The sequence below is a fragment of the Crassostrea angulata genome, chromosome 8 (genome assembly GCF_025612915.1).
Source record: "Crassostrea angulata isolate pt1a10 chromosome 8, ASM2561291v2, whole genome shotgun sequence".
Classification (NCBI taxonomy): domain Eukaryota; kingdom Metazoa; phylum Mollusca; class Bivalvia; order Ostreida; family Ostreidae; genus Magallana; species Magallana angulata.
In genome coordinates, this window is record NC_069118.1 from 29,549,172 (window position 1) to 29,571,125 (window position 21,954).

The 21,954-nt window shown below is 33.2% G+C and overlaps 1 protein-coding gene across 3 annotated transcripts; it reads right to left on the bottom strand.

Annotated features, from left to right (window-relative positions):
- Positions 1 to 1,247: 1,247 nt before the first annotated feature.
- On the bottom strand, positions 1,248 to 20,989 carry LOC128159734 (aldose reductase-related protein 2-like). 3 transcript variants are annotated; one of them, XM_052822920.1, is made up of 10 exons: positions 20,830 to 20,987; positions 8,183 to 8,350; positions 7,928 to 8,044; positions 6,706 to 6,795; positions 6,215 to 6,331; positions 3,886 to 3,998; positions 3,550 to 3,631; positions 3,205 to 3,288; positions 2,742 to 2,830; positions 1,248 to 2,577 (listed from the first exon to the last, which is right to left on the bottom strand). In XM_052822920.1, the coding sequence occupies exons 1-10, from the start codon at positions 20,902 to 20,904 to the stop codon at positions 2,547 to 2,549; spliced, it is 966 nt and encodes a 321-aa protein (XP_052678880.1). In that variant the 5' UTR covers positions 20,905 to 20,987; the 3' UTR covers positions 1,248 to 2,546. The 3 variants fall into 3 exon arrangements, with proteins under 3 accessions (XP_052678880.1, XP_052678879.1, XP_052678878.1); XM_052822919.1 differs by lacking the exon at positions 20,830 to 20,987 and adding an exon at positions 9,233 to 9,603 and having other exon boundaries at positions 1,277 to 2,577; XM_052822918.1 differs by lacking the exons at positions 1,248 to 2,577; positions 2,742 to 2,830; positions 3,205 to 3,288; ... (4 more) ...; positions 7,928 to 8,044; positions 8,183 to 8,350 and adding exons at positions 10,524 to 10,623; positions 11,438 to 11,526; positions 12,608 to 12,691; ... (4 more) ...; positions 18,055 to 18,171; positions 18,678 to 18,845 and having other exon boundaries at positions 20,830 to 20,989.
- Positions 20,990 to 21,954: the final 965 nt, after the last annotated feature.

Below are 21,954 nucleotides of genomic sequence, written 5' to 3' on the forward strand. Positions count from 1 at the left end.
TTAAAGACTATTTCAACGAATAGATCAAAGGAACATTTTACCAAGCAGAACTACAGAAAGTGGACGTCCGGAAAGATGACGAATTCAAAATGGAAAAAATATTACTATCTAGAGGACGTGGACCAAACAAACAATACCTTATAAAATGTTTACACTAGCCTTCGAAATTTTTATTCCTGGGTCAATGCAAACGATGTGAAAGCTTATCTATGATTGTTCATGTGTATTGTACTTAAATTTTGTAATCTATGTATACAAAAAGAATTAACGAATATGTAACCAAAAAACAGTGTTGATAATATATATTCACAAATACATGAATCAGAATTATAATTGTATGAAGAGATCCAGTTTGAAGAGGTTGAGTATCAGACAATTGGTGAGGATGCATATTTAACGCCGGTCTTACAACAATACCCTCTCTCCTCTCTTGTAACTGGGAATTAGGAGTCTGCTCATACACAAGAAATTAGTTCCCTATTCACAGGGGAAACAATCTAAAACAGTTTTTTGTTATTTGCATTGACATATTCAGACAATCGACTTCTCGATGCTTGATGTTTCGACAAGGAACAAAATCAAGAAAGGATTTGTGGCATATTTATTGGTATATAGAACAAAGATACACATTTCAGAATTAAAGAGAGGCTAAAATATTTTTTTAAGATTTAAATACTTCTATTCCTGTTGTGGAGTTCATTGTACATATATACCAATGTACTATTCTTGCATATATTGCAGTAGATGATCAATGTTTCATTAAACTATTATAAACGTGTACAATGTAAGTTTTTCTTTATGTCATTACTTCCGTTTACGTTTATACTTGTCTTGAAAAGTTGTATACGTTAACTGTTCCAACTTTTCAGACACCACATTCATTTTCCTTTCTAATCGATAGATTTTGGTGAAAATTGGTGTAAACATATAAATGTGTATATATAAATAAGTGTATTTAACACGAAAAGGTTAATTCAAGTATCATTTCAAATTAAATATTTTTAAACTTGGCCGGGGCGAACCTGCTCAGACATCTTTATAATATAATATAAATTTGTAAAACAACAGCCACTGATCACAGAAGTTAGATATCTATGACCTGTTTGTACGTTATTGTGCCGAAGACTTGTGCCGAAGACTTGTGCCGGTTTTGTTTGTGTGGTTTTTTTTTCAATTGAAATAAGGCGATGGTATTATTTTTTTACCATTATAAATCATAATACGGTCCTGATTGGTGTTGACCTTAAGGGGAACAGACGTATGGCGGAATGAATTTATAATTTTAAAACGGCTCTCGTGGGTTAATTCAACCAACTAATACCTGTTTTTTCAGACGGAGATGGCAAAGTTTTGAGAATACGTTGATTTTCGTGATCATCGGTTTGATTATTTTGTAAAACAAGAGAATAAAACACAATTTAATCATTAAACGATATAATAATGTGGAAATAGTCAAACAGAAAACTTAATTATTTAAAAATCAATATATTTCGTGTTTGAACTATAATGACCTTGTTTATAATAAATCGTTTGTATCAATTTAGTTGATGTACTGTGAACCAATGTTGTTAATGGCTTGCGTACTAAATTAGTGAATGTTTGGTTTCTCACCATGCATCATTCAATAGGCTATATTGATAATATACCATTGAAAAATTTCCTTCTAACAATATGAGTTGGAATTGAAACCAAAATATTCCATGTGAGGAAGGAATGATCTTTACCTGATCAGTGTGGTTAAAACATTCCCGAAGGTGACCAAAAACCAGATCTCAATCAGCTTTGTTCATCCATCACTGATACAAGAAGAAATTGATTAACGATTAAATTCCAGGTACATTTTACTACTGTTGTTTTAAATGTGAAAACTTTTAAGATGTATATTTCGGTCTTTATCTACAAAGGCATTCTTATATGCATGAGCAAAAGTGGTATGAATTTCTTTGCACAAATAAGCTATATTGGACAAAGGAAACAAATAGTAAATGAAAATGATATGAAATTTGATTCACTGAAAAGTTGGAGATTAAAATATTTCCATAAGAACCAAAACTGCACCACTCGTGAAATATATCTTTTAAGTAGCCAATATTTAACACTGTTTATGTAGTCTGTTACTATTTTGAGAGGAAAGGGATAATTTAAATTGTGAATTGACAGCTTTCGTACAAACATGCGAAAAAATATATCAAAAAAATGAACAAATCAATAAAACTATCAAATCATATATTGCTGCCATCACAAAATGCTCGGATTTTTTATGAATACATATAACGTTCGTATGCTTGTACATTGTAACTATAGAGGCTTGTGGGCCATACAAGTATTTCAAAGAAAAAATAACATTCTATTTTAAAGAACTAACAATTTTATTCTTGCACCGATAAAGACTTATGGTATTTAACTAAAAAGGTTAAACTGTTTTCTTCAGGTAAAAACATGTCGTAATATAATCAGAGGTGTCGCTATTGTATCACAAGTTAAAAACATCTAATATTATCTACCGTAGTAAAAAAGTACAGAATTATATTCGCTTTAGTATTTGTTCACCATGGTCGCTCCGGGTGATTTGGAAACCTGAAAAAAGATTTGTAACTTTTTAAAGCTTAATCATTTAAATTTGATCAACATGATATTTTTAAATTTTGATTGTAAAGCCATGTTTTAAAATATATGACAAGAAAAATATTCAGAAAGCAAATTTTGGCTTTTTGACCACGTCTACGTTAATATAAACTTACATAGCTCCCATCATATCAAAATAACGTCTTTTTGTTTTAATGCTTGCAATTTCGTCCATTTCTCCTTTTGTAAGAGAAAAATCAAACACCTGAAATAGAATAAGGCATGTGATTTGCATTTTGCACTATACGATTACATGTATTAGTATTTATAGGGTCAACCTCGCAATGTAATGGAAAGAACAGTTTTAAAAAACATTGATACTTATTTGACAACAGGAAACGGGATAGAGAAGCTTATTATGTTTATTTTATTATTACATACTGGTCCAGCCTAGAGAAGGGTTTAAAGGGGGTATGGGAGTGTACTTTCACAAGGAAAATTTGTAGAATTTTCTCAAGAATAAGGAAGAAAATGAGAGTTTAGGAACATTGGACAATAGGTAATGGGAATGCTTGTCTACTAATTTCTAACACTTTAAAAACGTTATATGTACATTATTTTAGCTCTAACAATCCTTACCTGAATGTTACTGCGTATTCTGTCAGGGGTCACACTCTTTGGAATCACAATTATGCCTCTTTGAAGAAGATTTCGAAGCAAAACCTGAAAAAGTAAAGCACACAGTAAAATACAATTTATAGCAACGATTATAATATATATATATAAGCATTAGTTTGCAAAAAGCAGTATGCTTATTTAAGGTGTATTCATTTTAGAATTTGTGATACAAATTTAGTCTATTGGCTTAGAATCTGTAAATTCAGAACAAATTATCGCTAAGCTGTAATTTATCTACATTTTGATACAATGTCGATTGATTTGATTTTTGTTTTATTTGCAAGTAGTAGATAATTTGATACGCACGTGAGCTGGAGATTTTTTATATTTCTTCGCGATTTTGGTAATAACTGGATCTTCAAGGGCTACAGGTTCGTCTTTTCCCTTTCTGAAAATTCATTGAAAAATGTATCATTGCTAAAAATACAATGTCGAAAAAAGTTATTTCCAGCTTTGAAATTAATCTTTAGTTTTTCAAAAAACAAAAATTATACTTTATTACTCAAAACATTCATTATGATACAATTTTTGACCGGAAAATAGTATTGATTTCATGTCTGCATATCGACCTCTGGAAAATTTAATTAAATTGACAGTTAACGAGTCTTTAATTTTAAAAACGTTACGTATTATGTCACTAACAATCGCTCTGGTCTTCCAGGAGAGCCAATTGGAGCGTAGGCAGTGATTGTCACACCCTGTTTCTTACAAGCATCAAACAACTCCTTCTGTGGCCAGTAAACGTGACATTCCACCTACAACGATTACCAAAGGAAATATTGCCTGAAATGAAGTAGATTTAGCTTTCGATTTAGGATGATTCATCAAGCTACCTATTTCCATGTAAAACACTTGGGGGCGGGGGGGGGGGGTCTTACAATAACATGTATGATTGAATTTAAATATGATATTTCATGGGGAACCTTTATAATGATGTTGATTTCGTTGATATTAAAATACTGTGGAAGCATTACATTTCGTGGTTGCTCAATTTTCGTGGAATTCGTGGCTGCCTCTTATCCACGAATTAACATCCTCCACGAATGATTTAATATGGGTTATAAAGTCGTGTATTCTTTTGTAGGTATAATACAATACACGAAATTACGTCCCCACTAATCCGTAAAACTTGCGCATTCCACGAAAATTGGCCCCCACGAAATTTAATGATTCCACAGTCTCATTGATAAAATTACTTCTTCAACTTTATCAATAAGCATTGTTACGACCCCGGAACGTTATTTTGAATGAGGTAAATGACAACGAAAGGAAATACTTGGCAGATCTAGATGTGAAATTATTCTTATAATTAAATGATGCATTGGTGTCAAAAGTAGATTTATTACTTGAATCTCTTATACATGTGGTAACTGTTCTCCCTTGTGCTTGTCTTCATCAATTTCACCCTTTTACAGTCAGTTCAAGCTTATCTTTTAGAACATACACCATATCATGGCATAGCATTTAAATCTCATAGCATAGCAATCGAATCGTACAGCATAGCATTGGAATCTTATACCATAGCTTACCATCTCGGAGAATAGTTTTCGTCATATCATACCAAAGCATACCATAGCGAAGCATACAGCATGATTTTAACTCGATTATAAATTGTTTCTTATTTTAAAGAATAAGTGTTCACGTTGCAAATTAGAAGTAAACTTTTCCTTTTAATCATTTTACTTCGTTCTTCTGTATACTGAGGCGTTTTTGTTCAAATCTCTAGCATACCAGATCATAATCAGTAGTATAGCATGATATATCATTAAGCCCTTTATTTCTATTTTTCATACCATTTAAGACATAAACAACGTTATTCAACGAACATTGCGTTATGAAAAGCAATTGCTCTGATGTCATATTCCGTGATGCGCGGTAACGCATCACTGAAAATATGCCAGCAGAGCAGTTGCTATTCATTACGCTATGTTCACTAAATAATCGTTGTTTATTACTTATATTTGCATTTAACCACTTGCAAATACCCTGTATTATGCTAAATCTTGACATTTATGGCTATTGCATCAAAAATAAACGATCAGACTGGGGTTTTTTTAATTTCCATGTATTCGTTAATAGAATTAATGATATGTCATTACAGTTATTCATTTAAAGTGTTAAAGAAGGAGATGTTTTAAATACACCAATTTTAGGGAGTTGGAGAAAAACGCATGTATCGTATAGTGTATGATTCATAACGTCATGGAAAAGTATATGACGTCACACCTTATGACATCATAGTACGCTTACAGTACATTATCATGGTGTAAGTAGGAAGAGTTATATTTCCTTGTACATTGAATTTTGTACAGAAAAATTAAAAAAAATTATCACTTTTGTTTTATTTGGGTAAATTTTCATTATACAATAATTAATAACATTTGTAATTGATTAAAACTAAATATGAATAAAACTTAAATAATTTGTATTGTATTCTAAACTTTAGATAATTTATATTAAACATCACACATTCCTGTTATTAGAAATATACACTCTATAAAGGAGTAAAAATCGATTTGTTCCCGTTGCGAATTCGCTATCTAAAAGTTTATGAGGCTATTGCGAATAGACGAAGAGCAGGTGCGATTATAGAAAAATAAATGAAGCTGCTCAAAGTAGGCTTGTAGTGGGAAAGAAAAATGGATATGCAAATATGACATATTAATCGTATAGCAGTGCATTAAAATCTCATAGTATATCATTAATATCGCATACCTTTGCACAGCATAAAAGTATATCTCTGCACGTCGAAAAAAATATACTGCAATTGTTATGGTGACTTCTTCCAGTCCCTAATCACAGTATTTAAATTCTCATTTAACAGTAGTTCGTAAAAATAAATGGAGTCTACATAGTTTCAATTAATATATTGCAATTTAAATGTACCCGAAAATCAGATCTGAAAAAAAAAAACTTATCATTTGTATTTAAGAAATAAAGATGTTTTTACACACAAAGTTGAAAAGTTTACCTGGTTGGTAACTGGTTTGTGTTTCGCGATCTTACAAATCCTTTCTATCTGTGAAATACTGAAGTTGGACACACCGATGGATTTAGTCAAACCCAAGTCGATGAGTTCTTCCATGGCCTACGGTATAAAAGAATAATATGCAATTATCTTGATCGTTGATGATAAAAATCTTATTAATGATGATATTTTAACCGCAACATCATTTGGTTTAATAATCATCTTTTTCAGATAACTGACATGTTATCATAAATTTTTGACATAAATTCATCGGCTAACTTTTTTTTTTACGATTGAAATATTTTTACAGATTTTGATGCATAAATACGTTCTTCTTAGTTGAAATCTTTAAAGCATTCTTTTTGTTATCTACAGGTTTTGGTTGTTTGTTGGTTGGTTGGTTGGTTGCTTGCTTGCTTGCTTTTTCAGGAAGTGATGTGAGGATCAACTTCATTTATATTTTGATATTTTTTAATAACTGTATGTAAACATACTTTCCATGTTCCTAACAAATCTGTCTTCTCTGCTGCTTTCCATCCACCTGCCTCGGTAACAGGAAATACTTTCTCATCATCGCCTTCATACTTGAATAAAATTTGAACAAATCGCGTTGTAGCATTCATGTCATTATTAGTAAGCAATTTAAAAGATCAACAAAGAATATCACCATAGTTATCATTCCTAAACACAATTAAGTGTCAAAGATATCGTACCTAGTGAAATGAAGCTGCTAATATGTGAATATCTATCAATATACACTGGCGTCGGAAGCAAATTGAAAGTGCGGGGGCTAGACTAATCCTCAGAAATATTGAGATTTAAAAGTAATTCCCAAAATCATGGAAATCCTAATCCGTGGGGGGGGGGGGGGGGGGGGGGGGAGTATACCTATCCTTCCAAAAGAAAAAAAACTTAATTTATACCCTAATTTTTTTTTTCAAAATCATGAAATTCCTAATCCATTGGGGGGGGGGGGGGGGGCTAGTATGCTTCTGAATCAAACTTTCTCAATCTTTCAAGGTAAATTTAGGAACAATAATCTTTCCTGCGAGAAAAAGTGGGGGGGCTGAACCCTCTATCATGCTATGTTTCTAATGGTTAGGTATAACTTTGCAAAAAAAGTGGGGGGGGGGGGGGGGGGCTAAGCCCCCCTAGCCCCCCCCCCCCCCCCCCCCGGTTCCGACGCCTATGATATATATTGTATCTTTTATATAATTTAAAACATACACATAAGAAATCATTAAAAATAAAGTATACACGTTTAGAAACCTTAACCTTTATAATTTTTGTTTTGATTTTGTGACTTGATGCCAAAATAAAATAATGTAAAAATCATCCAGCAATGCTATTGCAATGTTTTAAGAGTCTAAGATGTGCATTATTTAAAGTGTGTATCTGATGGTCACTGGTTGGGCTATATTTTGTGTAAGGAAGCAGACAGTAGTTTGGTATTGCATTTTTTTCTTATTTCAAATTATTTCCACTCCTTAGGGTTATATTTTTTTTTTGTTCTAATAAACAAAATCTGAAGTTTTATCCTGTAAACTCTGGCACGTAGCATCAGGGGGCCAAGGGAGGGGGTAATATGCCACTTACATTTTCTGGAAATGAGCAGTGGAATTGAACAAGAGTTTTCCGCTTTCAAAAACGATGCTATGTGCCAGAAATTGATTCGGCAATGAACACATTATGAAAAGTTATAATTTGAAAATTCACCACTAAAGGTACAGGAAAGTGGACGAGGTAAAGGTCCAGGTAACTCAGCTGTAGTTTTTTCAGACTCATTTCAATGGACCTCTTGACTAGCTTTGGTTCCATATGGATCATTGGTAGCTATACATACAAAATTAAAGATTATCCTTGAAAAAGACTGACAGGCAATTAGCTGAAATCCACAATGTGTTGTAATGATATCCCAATACGCTATGCAAGGAAACAATATAATGTATTTACTAAATAGACATGAATTACCTTGGTAACAATAAACAATTCTTCTCTCTTCACTTTTCCACTTTTGATATATTCCTGGAGAACTTCACCGATGGCGTCCTCGTTCATGTAGTTGTAGGCGGTGTCTATGTGTCGGTATCCAGCGTCCAGGGCCGCACGGACCGCAGTTTTTACCTCCTCCTTCGGGCTCTGTCAAAATCATTGTTTTTTTAAGAACGAATCTATTGGCAGAAAATTAAATATACGTTATATGCATATATCTTTAGATGACTTTTTTATTCCCATTATTGTTTTTTTTTTTTAATTTTCCAACTGCATATTAATGAATTGTTCTTCTACTACTATAGCTACTGATGTAGTATATAGTATTTATTTCCAGAAAGTTACAACTGATTGCTAGCAAATTCAATTTACAAGGATATGCATGCTATCAATACATGTATTATAATAATTAAGCTAAAGGAAGTTTAAAATAATGCATTGAATGTCAGAAGGGGTCGAAACCACAAAGTGTGAATTTAAAGAATGAAAGAGTAGTCAAACATTGAACTGAACAATACAGTGAAGTCATCTGTGACCGCAAACACTGTACGTTTTCACCGACCTTGCAACTGTTCAGGCAGTTTAAATTGAGTATATACCAGTATAAATCGGTATTTAAATTCCTCTAAGAGACATTTGATTCGTGTTTTTCTTATCTACCCGGTCGTCGGTGTCGTGTTAGTTTGCCCCCGTTCTTGACCCGTCGTTAAGAAAAAAAAATAGTTTTAGCATTCGATATGGGTACTTTTAAATGCAGTTTTTGAAGCACATGCAGAACGGGTTGCAGTAAAAGAAATATCCCGATATAAGCATGCCAACCCATATTTGATTTTTACATGATTTTCTTGATGAATACTCTTGCATTTTAGTGATTATAATTTGATATTCTACCTTACACCTCACATGGAATTTAATTGAGAAACATTTTCTCTGTATAGCCTACAAATGCAGCCGTTGTTTGTAACAGTTCACATAAAATATCTTATCACGTTTAATGTGACCTTCGACATTAATGAATTCACCACTTACCTGCCATGTCCCCAACCCGATGGAGGGCATTGTTTTCCCATTGTTCAGTTTTACAGCGGTAAAGGAGTTATTCATTTTAAGTGGCTTCTATATCTCGTGTCTCTTGTCTCACGTCTTGCTTTTCTCTCAGTCTGCAAGCCTATGCGTTCCGTTTATAACCGTTAAAATAATGTCCTAGAAGTTCGCCCATGAAACTATGTTCCAAAAAATTGCCCAAAAGCAGTTCAATGTCTTTTTATCGTATGTATTGGGTTTTTTTTAATTATTGATTTTGCGCAATTTTCTTCTTCAAACCTTTTGCATGTATGGCTCGTGTCGCCGCAGATATCCTTTGTTTAACGCAGATGAGTACTGGTTTAAATGATGAGAATATTTTAAGTCTGCGAATTCCAATGTCTAAAATCATTTCTCTTTTTAAAAAAAACCTATGTTTGGGCGAACTCAAGATGGGGCAAAACCGTCTGCAAGTGAAGAAGGGCGAACATAACTAGGTGCAAAAATAACACTGTATACAGTATTGTCCTGAAATAAGTTTATTTAGGCCTCTACTCCCCTCCCACGTTGCCATTTCAGTTGCAGATGGAAACACTTATCAAAATATCTACCGAAATAATTCACTCTTGTTGTTTAAAACTGCACATTTTCGAGCTTTTCCAAGAGATCGATCGCGGAAATATAATTTTGCAAATTTACTTGCTCCTTTGATGTATTGCCTAAACGGGTTTGGATGTAAATTCTCTCTAATACATGCATGCAATGAATTAAGATTTTTAAGAAGTTAAGCTCCAATCAAACAGATGAATGGTATTCTTTCTTCTTCTTTTTTTGCAATAGTATAAAAAGGGATAGATGCAACTGACGCCTACATATACGCAATACATTCGACGTTGATTTTACGTCAATCTTTATTACAAGTCTAGTTTGAATTTGATAGTTTTTCCTTTTCATTTTCGATTTGTGAAATTACTGCATTCTGGACTTTCATTTCAAAATGAAAATGTATTTCGGATGCATAACGATGGCGACCATTAACACCCCCCCCCCCCCCCCCCCCCCGCACACCTATCATTTAATTATTACACTGTGGATCTTAAATTTACTTTACTAAATACAACGACATTTACTAACCACACTCCACCACATAATCGATAATGAATCAAGTCTTGATGGTTATTTTCCAGACTTCAGGTTAAACTTACCATATACCATTTTTTATGCAGTGCCCATCGTTGATAAGTGCGAGTATACTTCCCTAAATATAACAGTTGTCATGGATTCGATAAAGCAATCATTAGACTCGGATGGAAAGAGTTTTATTTTTAAAAATATTTTTAAAATACATAAAATCAAATTGGATGGATTAAAACGGTCGTTCTTGGTGGTTTTCACACCTGAAAAAATATAAAGCAAGATTTTTCAAATAATTGTATGTTCACAAACTTGATTCCAGAACTATTGATTTAAGAAACGGTGTTTCTCACGAACAATGCTTATCATAACGACAAATCTTCAAATTATGTAATAAGATCCCTGTGCATTCAATTGAAAAGAAAAGACTTTTAACTTGAGACTTTGCTTATATTTCATTTTGGTAACAAATAACTAAGTAATACAATTTTTGCAACATTAAACTAAATTGTTTTTACTTAATTTGCATGTTGCATGGTGTATGTACGATATTCTCTATATAGTCTGTCCCAAGAAATTTTTGTCGCATATTTTCTTAAATTATTCTATATTTGAATATACATCTTGCTTCAAACGATATTCATTCAACAGTAAGAAAAGTTCCCAAGATTTATCCTTTGAAACGTCCCCTCTAGCTTGTCAGCTTTCAATAAATGGATTAAAATAAAAAGTTCATGATCAATTTTCCATTGCAGAAGAGATAAAAGTACCCAGCCGTATTCAACTGATAACGTTAAAAAACTGTACGAGGAATTCCGAGTAATTTCCGATGGAAGAAAAGATTTAAACATTTCCAATTATAAATCTCCGCAAGAAATCTAGCTTCGTTCTTGTGAATTTTTCTGAGTGAAAAATGATAATGTGTCAATAAAATGCCTTGGATATTTTCCCTCTCATCTATTTTAATAACATTTTTTTCACAGGTATGTGTATTTTAATTTAAAATTGTCCAAATGTGCGGCATAACTATCTTGGAACAGACTATAGATAATAACATTATTCTGTAGTGCCACTTACATGTTGCCCATGAAATTAAAGAAGCTACGTTTTACATTGATGCCTCCAATTTCATCCATTTCTTCTTTTGTAAGATTAAAATCAAAGACCTGTGTATAGATAGGAAATAATTAGACCATTCCATTGATTAAACTGCACGTCTGATAATTGCTTACTTACTTTCTTACTTTAATAGTACTTCAATTTTCTTTAACTAGGTTAGAAGCAGGAAATAAGAATTTTACCTTCCATGCGCAATAATGTGGCAATTTTTGGCATTAAAATGACGATTGTGATATACTAGTATATTATACCGTTGACAACCATGACTAAGCAACCAAACTTTTGGAAAATTATTTCAATTTAACCCTTTTGTTTTTGGTTTCTTTATATTTTTTTATATGAGAGGGGGGTCCACCTAAACCTACATGAACATTCTTATGGTTGCACCTACCCCGCAATATTTCACGTTTTCCTGGACTTTAACGATTTTGATATTTTACACGCCAGTGAATGTAAAATATAGCATGTCAAATATCAAAATTCTTTTTAAAATAAATTCAGCAGGAAAACGACAGATAATTTTGACTAGATAGCACAAAGCAGAAACTTATATAGAGGTTTCACGGAAGGAAGACTTATAATTAGAGTTCCACGGTTTAATTGCTGTATGTACAGTGTATATACGAGTGTCCTCTTATCTGTTTATTACACTTTCGTTAGACAAGAGCGTGTGAGTGATTTGTCTGGGAAGATTTCACCAGTGCTGACATGCTCTGCTTACATAACACTTAAAAAGCTAATCAGGCAATAGGGGGTAAAATTTCACTCTTAAATCAATACGTACACTGTTGACACATGCTATTTACACAGGTTAAGGGGATGAATTTTATTAAAATTCTGAACACATTAATTGTGGACGGTACGAAATAAAACAATATTAATCACACCACTCCCCTCCCTCCAAAAAAAATACAGCTTTCACATTCTTAAATTAATATTTTGCCAAAGGATTGTAAATAGCAAATACTATTTTTGACAGCACTTAACATCCGAAATAGGCAAAAATGTGATCTCCTAAGAGATATAGATATCTTAAATCAAATTAATACAGTCAGTTGAATTAATGCACATTGTGTGTGAGGTCCATTTCGTTAATTTGTTGTACATGTATATACATCTCATACAAACCTTAATGTTACTCTGTATTCTTTCTGGGGTAACGCTCTTTGGAATCACAATCATTCCTCTTTGTAGTAGATTTCTTAGCAGGACCTTTAATATGATTGTAAACCAAATTAATATACCGTATAACGGGTAATTTTTACTGCTGTAAATTTTTACGAATTTGTCATAAAATAGGGTGATTTGAATTTTTACGCGTTATTTTTTTACGAATTGGACATGTCCGTAAAAATTAAAATCATCTGTAATTGTGTTTATACTAGGGATGTCAAATCGGTCAATTTTTAGTACTCGCTTGCTCGGACGTTTTTCCGATCGAGTACCCGGGTACTCGGTAAGAGTGTAAATAAATATGAACAAGTACATTGATAACTGTAAAAACTTTGGTCACTTTTTTAGAAATTCCTTCTTATGTTTAAGACGAGTGTGATTTAACATGTTTGTCGTTCCCCCCGTATAGAATAAGTTTACTTGACGCACAGTTGACATTTTACGTATTTGAATCTTCAGTTCTTTTAAAATATTTCCAGACCTTTGAAGTCGATGGCGGCATTTTAGGTCTGTTCAATTTCTCTACTGTGTGCTATTTAATTTATATAATAGACTATATAAACGACGAAGTTCAGTGAAAACAAATCATTAAAGTAAGCCAAAAATAAGGGTAGAAGACAGCCAAAGGTGAGAAAAGCTAGGTAACAGGTGCTTGGTCACGATAATTACTATATAAACACTGCCACAGGCGATTACGGTCATTTAGCATATTTAGAGGTGTAGGAAATCCTAATTACTCTATGTACAAGTGCAATGGACATTTTAAGTTATAAAAACGATGTTTTAATGCATTATTTAATAAACTTAGAAATATTAAAAAATATACATCCGAGTAACTGAGTACCGATTTTAGTATTCGATACTCGGACGTTCGATCAAGTACCCGGTTAACCGGGTACTCGTTGACATCCTTACTTTATACATTTAACTTTATTTCATATGTGATATACACTTTACTTATTCCTATTTATCTGGGTTTCATCATTGATGTACACCATGTGCTCGTCTCAGTTCGATTTACCGGGATAAAAAGAAAGACAACTCCATTTCAACATTTTTTTCTCTGTCTCTCTTTCTTTCTCTCCCAACCAAAAAAGACATCTAGCTACTAACGTGGCATTATATGAAGTTTTAAAAAATACTCAAGACTGAATGAAAGATCTAAACTGTTATCACCACGTGACCAAAAACGCTCAAATATACCTACAGGTACAGCCGTCAGGGACTGAGCTGAAGGTCATAAACATTACTCTCATACATACGATGTAGAAATTTACGTGCGGTGTTTGTTTACTTCTGTGAAAATTTACGCGTTTAATTTTTACGGATTTATAAAACTCGTTAAAATTAGTAAAAATTAGCAGCATGTAAAAAATACCCGTTATACGGTATATTGAACCTGCACATAACACATGCACTTTTTATTTCAATAATTTTACAGCAACTCAAATTTCAAGCTCCCTAAATTCATATATTTTACCCCCAATCTCATAATTGCTAGAATATTTTAAATATCTAAAACTACACATGTACCTGTGCGGGAGTTTTACCATACTTCTTAGCAATTTTCTGGATGATGGGTTCTTCCATTGCTATAGGATCATCTTCCTTTTTTCTAAGGACCAAAATATTTGTGTTAAATTTCTTTAGGGTTATATGGTGATATTTTTACAACTTGTACAAATATCAAATAACCTTGTAAGATAATACAAGTCGTGTTCTGTATTCTGTTTGCTGTCAAATACTAATTAAAAAGATCAACAAAACAAATTTCTATATTAATTTATGATACATGTTTAATTTTCATTTAACCAGTCTTTGATTGGCGTCTTATGTCGATTATTCCCTATATTTTTTCTAAGCAAAACGTTAATACGTATATATTGTACGATAATTACATGTACCACGTACATTCGATCGGGTCTCCCAGGCGAGCCGATTGGAGCATAGGCTGTAATTGTCACGCCCAGCTTCTTACAAGCTTCCAACAACTCATTCTGCGGCCAGTAGATGTGACATTCAACCTGATAAAACATTTTTTAATGGAATCAACACCAATAACGTGGACGTTGTTTTACTTGAAAAATATTCATCGAAGTAAGAGATAATTTCAACAATTTGAATTGACAGGTTCATCGACCTCGTAGAAATTTGTCATTAGAACTTTACGTTTTACAAAACCCTAAAAAATAATGCTGAAGACAATAAATGGATAGCAGTATATATTTACATAGTAATAATTATATTGTTTTCAAGTGTTTTTGTTTGCTTGATTTTTTTTATTTTTTTTTTAAAGTCGTAATATGGAGTATTTAGATATAAATCTAGATGAATGCATGTATACATGATGTATACCTGGTTGGTAACTGGTTTATGTTTACCGATCTTACAAATCCTTTCAACCTGTGAAATACTGAAGTTGGACACACCGAGAGATTTGGTCAAGCCCAAGTCGACGAGTTCTTCCATAGCCTAAAATCAAATTCTACTAGTTTCATTAAACAAAAGCATTGTTTAATCCCCACCCATCCAAACTCTTCTAACACTAATCCCAATTAAATTGAGATGATGACTTTAACAGCTGATATTTTTGTTAGAGTGGAACTTTTTTATGGAAAGCTTACGTATTACTTTCACGTTCAATACAGTTGTACTATAGCATCATAAAATTCCTAATTACTATTCAACAAAATATTTAAGACAAAAAGCATTTGCATAATATGATATCTTAAGCTGTATATAAAGTTAACAATCACTATGTATCGAACATAGACAAAGGGATTATTCTATGGATTCCTAATATCACCTAATCTTACAATCTTACAATCACCATTTAAAATCAAAGCTTTACTTTTGCATACAGCTCGAAATAAGTTACATGTATAAACTTTAAACGTAATATCGATAGTACCTTCCATGTTTCCAAAAGATCCGATTTCTCAGGGATCTTCCATTTTCCATCCTCAGTTCTAGGGAAGGTATTTTCGTCGTCTCCATCATACTTTGATACAATATGTAACCATTAAATAAATTAAAGTAATTGTCTACTATTCCAGTGATGTAGTATGTTTTTTTTAATGAAGTAAACCGGAAGTGCAAGTTAATCCGAATTAAACATATCCATTCATGTAGTGACCATTTCAAAGGTCGCACATTAAGTGAAGGATACTACTATAGCATTTAATGATTTATTTTTCACGTCGTCCTGTCAATATATAACTGCCGTCAGGTAAGCAGACAAATTGAAAAACGCGCGTTATGATGATTTGTCTGCTTTACTGACGGCAGTAATTGACACGACGACGTCAAAAATAAATCATTTAATGCTTATATTTATATTCCCTTACTGATGAAATCAATCATTTACTTAAATAAATCGATACAAATTGCAGATCACGGAGGGAGTAAATTAGTAACAGCAAGAACATCTGTTTATAAAACCGGTTTAAACTGGTTATCACATAGACTGTTGAGTTGATATCGATGAGAATGAAAATATAATCCATTAAAAATAACTTTTTAAATATTGCTTATAACAATAAAATCAACTTTTTTGTTGAATAATTGTAAAAGATGGTGTTTTGACAACATGTATAAAATATATTTTTTAACCGACACCATTGAAATCACTGTTTTGGAACTACTTATGTAAATTACATGTTAATTAATACGCAGTGATTAGTTGTTGCATTTAGAGGCAATTAAAGATCACATAATTTGATGAAAAAAAACACAGTAGAATGTAAATATTGTAGATTCATTGTTTTACGCGAGTACTCCATTTCGTGATTCAAACGTTTTGCATCAAATCGCAAGAATTCAAAACTGCTAACGACGAATTTTCATCATAGTTTTATTTAGTTAACATCTATCTGAAAAATACAAGCGAGAACGTAAAATCCGCAATGTGTGCTTCTCGCGATTTTATGCGGTTAATTCTTTGCGTTTAATTAGGATTCTACAGTATCAATAGAGAAAAAGTTGCTTTTTTTCACTTTTACTTTGGTCAAGATATTTGTATCAACGTCACTGCAAATCGCTAACCCAAGTGAAATCTGTTGATAAAATTTCAGTCAAATACAGAGAATAAAGGGGGGATTTTTTGTTTTAATTAAAGACAGTCATATTTGTCGGACTGAGAGGTCAAGAGACGGGTGTGACAAATAAGATACTAACAGGCACTTCCTGGATTTAGAATGAGCAAGATGAAGTAAATGGGGAGTGAAGCTATGCTTAGAACAAGAATGTTAAAGAAACCGACAAAAATGTAACTTTAGTCTTTTCAACAAAGAGAACGTTTTGAATTAAGAATGAGTCATATGGAGTTCAATGGAGTGAAATTTTCCTCATGACAAGAATTTGAAGACAAAAATACATTTTTATGTCTTTAGTTTTGGCCACTTACCGAAATATTTTCTTAGAGCACGGCACGAAGTTTCTGATTAACCAGGATCTCAGGTATGCTTATATCTTATTTGTTTTGAACCCCCCCCCCCCCCCCCCGAATTTTTCTTTTTCTTTTACTAAAACCGGTTTAAATTTAAAGACAGAAGCTATTTCGAATTTAATCAATTGTCAATTAATTAATGTTTAAATGATATCTAACATTGTTGACAGATCTAGGCAGAAAACTGTAGCAAAATGTGATTTTTACGGATTTTTTCGTCAGGGTCTACTTGGTTTAGAGCTTATAGCGTGAAAAGTAATCCGTCAACATATAATTTATTTTACCAAATCTTTTTTCTAAGATGTCAATCTATAGTATAAACACCATGAATTTAAGTTTGAGTCCATAAAATAATAAAAAAATTACCAAACGCGATACTAGCATTGCATTTTTTGTATTCTATTTTGATACATCAGGTCCATAAAGCGTACTTACTTACAAAAATTTGCGCAAAATTATTGATGAGATATGGCTTAAATAAATATTTATACTCTATTTTGTATGTTCAGTTCTAAGTTTCCCAAAACTGGTAATTATTTTTAGGAAAAACGGACGTCTGGCAAATTTCATAATTGTCAATAATTTTCGCAAGGGGGTACACCCGTCTGAGAGGTGATAACAAACAAACTAGCATGTAAACATACATATTTTCTTTTGTATATGTATTGCTAGAATGTGTATATTTATCATTTAAAGCTAAGCTTTTAATGATTGAGCCCATTTAGTGCCGAGTATAGGACTACCTTAATGGAAATTATGTAAATACATATATTAGTAATAAGGAATCATTCTTTGAATATTATGATGTAATCATTGTCGGGCGTGAAGCTGCGTGATCAAATCCATCATACATTTCATTGGAATTGATCATTCCGAACGTATTTGGTCACCTCATAATATTCAAAGAATGATTCATTATTTTTTTTTAACAAATCGAATGTCGACTATGACTTACACTCAGAGTTACGGGGAAATGGATGAGGTAGAGGTCCACGTAGTCCAGCTGTAGTTTCTTCAGACTCATCTCAATGGACCTCTTGACCAGTTTTGGTTCCATATGAATCATTGGTAACTGTAGTTAGGTATGAAACAACTTCGTTTTATAATATCAAAGTACATTGCACGAGATTAAGGTGGTATGGGACACTTCCATATTGTGACGTACTTCCGATCAAAATAAAAAAAATAGAGCGTTAACTACTGGGGCGAGCTCAACAAAGCGAGCATTCGTAAGCGCTAGCCAAAATTCCCTATACCTATTTGAAAATTCTAAACTGATGATAGTATTTTGGTTATAATGTATTTTATCCACGTTAATATCGACAGGTATCCCATATACCACCTCAAACAACATTCACTTTCATTAATACAGGGTAAAAGTTCTTTCAAATTTCTTTTTTATATGAAAGAAATTTTCATATAGTGATTATGAAATGTTTGCTAATTTTGAACTGTGTTTGATGTATATTTCTTCAGTGGCATGTCCACATTATATATTTTGCAAAAAAACGATGTTTATAGTGTGTGTTTGTTTTTTTAATATTCTTGAGAGGGGGTGGTTATTGAAACATGATCTACCTTGGTAACGATATACAGGTCTTCCCTCTTTACTTTCCCGCTCTTAATGTATTCCTGTAGAACCTCTCCAATGGCGTCTTCATTCTTGTAGTTGTAGGCGGTGTCTAAGTGTCGGTACCCAGCGTCCAGGGCCGCACGGACCGCAGTTTTCACTTCTTCCTTCGGGCTCTGTCAATGGTAATTGTTTTTGAATAGTTTCTTGCCATTCATATTGATAGAAACTGTGAAAACTAGCGATAATTTACAGCGTTTAAATTGCGTATTCTAGCGTTGCCAAACCTATAAATATAATTCGTATATATTTGTGTACGATATACATGTGCGTGAATAATTTTCAGTAACGCTTATATTCTCGTTATTATATTATCATTATATTTATATCCGAAGCATAATAAACAAATTAAACGACTTAAAAACCATTCAAAAACAACTAGATAGTTTCGTTTTAACAATTAGATCGGTAAAAAACTAATTCATATTTTTTTTATTGATAAGAACAGACAAAGTATACAATAACTTCAAGCACAGAAATCTAATTAGCTATCTATAAAGCAGCACATAATATAAATAGTGCCTGTTTGGGAGGGTAACAGTTGAAATTGACACCCCGAGGAAACCATTGTCAACCGACGCGAAGCGGAGGTTGACAATGGTTTTCGAGGGGTGTCAATTTCAACTGTTATCCTTCCAAACAGGCACTATTTATTTTATTATAGGCTACTGAATTTATGACTTAATTTTAGAGAAATTTTTACTGCTTTTATATAGAAATGACGCGAATTCTACAGCGAACCGTACGCGCATAATTTATGCGCATGTAACAATTCGTTGTGTTACCCTTTGCTAAGTGTGTTGCTAACGCTGAAGGTAACATTTTATTATAGGATACTGAAATTATGTCTTAATTTTAGAGAAATTTTTACTGCTTTTATATAGAAATGACGCGAATTCTACAGCGAACCGTACGCGCATAATTTACGCGCATGTAACAATTCGTTGTGTTACCCGTTGCTAAGTGTGTTGCTAACGCTGAGGGTAATAGAACGGATTACCAACTGCGTCTAAGCCGATCAGATTTCAGTATCTAACACGAAAGTATAATAATGTCCTATGTACCTTAAATACTATGGTTATTATTTACGTTATATACTTTTTATAATATTCATAAATGTCTATAACTCTTATTCTAACGCGGTCGGCGTCGAATCAATGTATACTATTGTAAAGAGTCTGTGTGTTATAGTATAAAGTCATAGTGAACAAAAAAAAAAAAAACACACATCAATTAGTGCATGTTCACAAACCTGTCCCCCTCATGTGCGGATCTAGAATTTCCGGGGGGGGGGGGGGTGGTCCGAGGGTTATGTTAGTCTGCCGGGAGGGGGGATAGGGTCCGAGGCATATCTTAGGTAATTTATACTGTAATTTTTTTTTATGAATTTTGCAGGATGGACCGGACCCCCTGACCCCCCCCCCCCCTAGATCCGCGCATGCCCGCGCCTTCTCTCCATCTCTCTATCATAAGAAAATAGATTGGGGGATGGTCTATGTCTTATTTCAGTTGACACATCCAAATCAAAGTGGCTATAAACCCTGCATGTTCTGCAATATATCCAGTAGTATCTTACGTTAACATCACCTACTGTTCATGTATTTATTTACAAATAAATCAAACAAACCCAGTCAAGATAATTTTGTTAAATTATTCCACTTAATATATTTTTTAGGATGTATAAGAATTATTTTCAATGTATAATACAATGATCTCTTCGCATGAAACCAAAGATAAACTCAGAAAAATTAATTTATTCGATACGATGTAGGCTGTGGATATTTAAACCGTATAATACTATCAACTGGGTCACAACAAGGACGCTATTTAAATCCTATATGTATCATGAAAACAGGAAGCAAAAATATTTATCATATATTGTTTTCTTTTGCATCAAAAGAAAATCTATGAAGTGAATAAAGCATCTCTCCTTTTTTTGGATGAATTTTTGCAAATCAAACTTAAACTTTCGAAGAGGCAATCGAACTACCTGAGTGACGTAACAGATTGTGTGGTACTATATTAGCGGCCCAATCGATCACTCGTATAAATAATGTAATTTTCATTCATTCAGAACTCACGTGTAGATTGTGTACATACCTGCCATGTTCCTAGTCCAAGAGCAGGTACCTGTAATCCATTTGATAACTTTACAGAGGTCAAGGAATCGTCCATGGCGGACTGTTTCCAGATAAAGTGACCGTTTGATTTGGGCGTTTGTTTTGATATGGAACCTCGTTCGTGTTTAAATTCCTTGCGTTGTCTTCTACTTCTATGTTTTGACTACCGCAATTTAAACTAAAACGAACGAAATAATTCGTGTATTTGTTCCCAGTACAAGTTATAGAGCTACATGTTTAATTGCTTACTATACACTAAATCAATAAATATACATACGAACTAGAGACGAGCTCGTTGCAAGCAACGATTAGGTCTTCCGTCGTAGCTGCGTCATACTTGTGACGTAATATAAAAATTGATACCTGACCATGGTGCAATATTAGATGTATAAACACTGTGTAAAAGAAACAAAGTACATGTATATAAGCAAATACAGATCTTTAAAAGTTGTCTGAAGTTTGATTCGCCGCATGTTGTTTTTTTGCATGTGCATTTTATTTTGAGAAACTTATCGAATCATCATAATTGACTCAATATACACAGAATATGGACGACGATTATAATCACACAGTGGGTATGCCCGGTATGAACGTAAAAAGACCAAACATTTTACTCGCATTTTTTATCGAAAGCAAGGGCCAATGAATCTTTTAGAATGTATGCGGAGATCCTGGAAATTTTACAGGGGGATCTGAAGAATAATTTTGTTTTTTGAGGGGGGGGGGGGAGGGGGCATGCGCAGATAAGAAAAATTTTCCTGGGGTGGGGGTTGAGTGTCTGACGGTTATTTGAGTTTGCCTGGGGATGTCCGAGGCATATTTTTGTAATTTTATATTGTACATGTAATGGAAAGAAATTTTGCGGGGGTTGGGGTGGGGTCTGGAACCCTCACCCTACTCTTCTTGATTCGCGCATGGGGAAGGCCGATGCCGGTAATTTGACGGTAATTTTAACCATTTTTATTTAATTAATCATTTTCAAAATTATCGGAATTCCAATATTACCTTTAAACGCAGTTAAAACTTAAAATACGAACCATTTAGTCTTGGTGAGTATTCGGCCAACATGCGTCCGCGTACGAAAGAAATGGCAATATTCAAGAAA

What these genes read in the sequence shown, in the direction of transcription:
- LOC128159734 (XM_052822920.1), bottom strand. Translation starts at nt 20,904, where the DNA reads ATGGACGATTCCTTGACCTCTGTAAAGTTATCAAATGGATTACAGGTA. An exon ending in TTGGACTAGGAACATGGCAG is followed by an intron (nt 8,351 to 20,829) that starts GTATGTACACAA and finishes TGATTTTGACAG; the next exon opens with AGCCCGAAGGAGGAGGTAAA. An exon ending in GAATACGCAGTAACATTCAG is followed by an intron (nt 2,831 to 3,204) that starts GTAAGGATTGTT and finishes ATTCTATTTCAG; the next exon opens with GTGTTTGATTTTTCTCTTAC.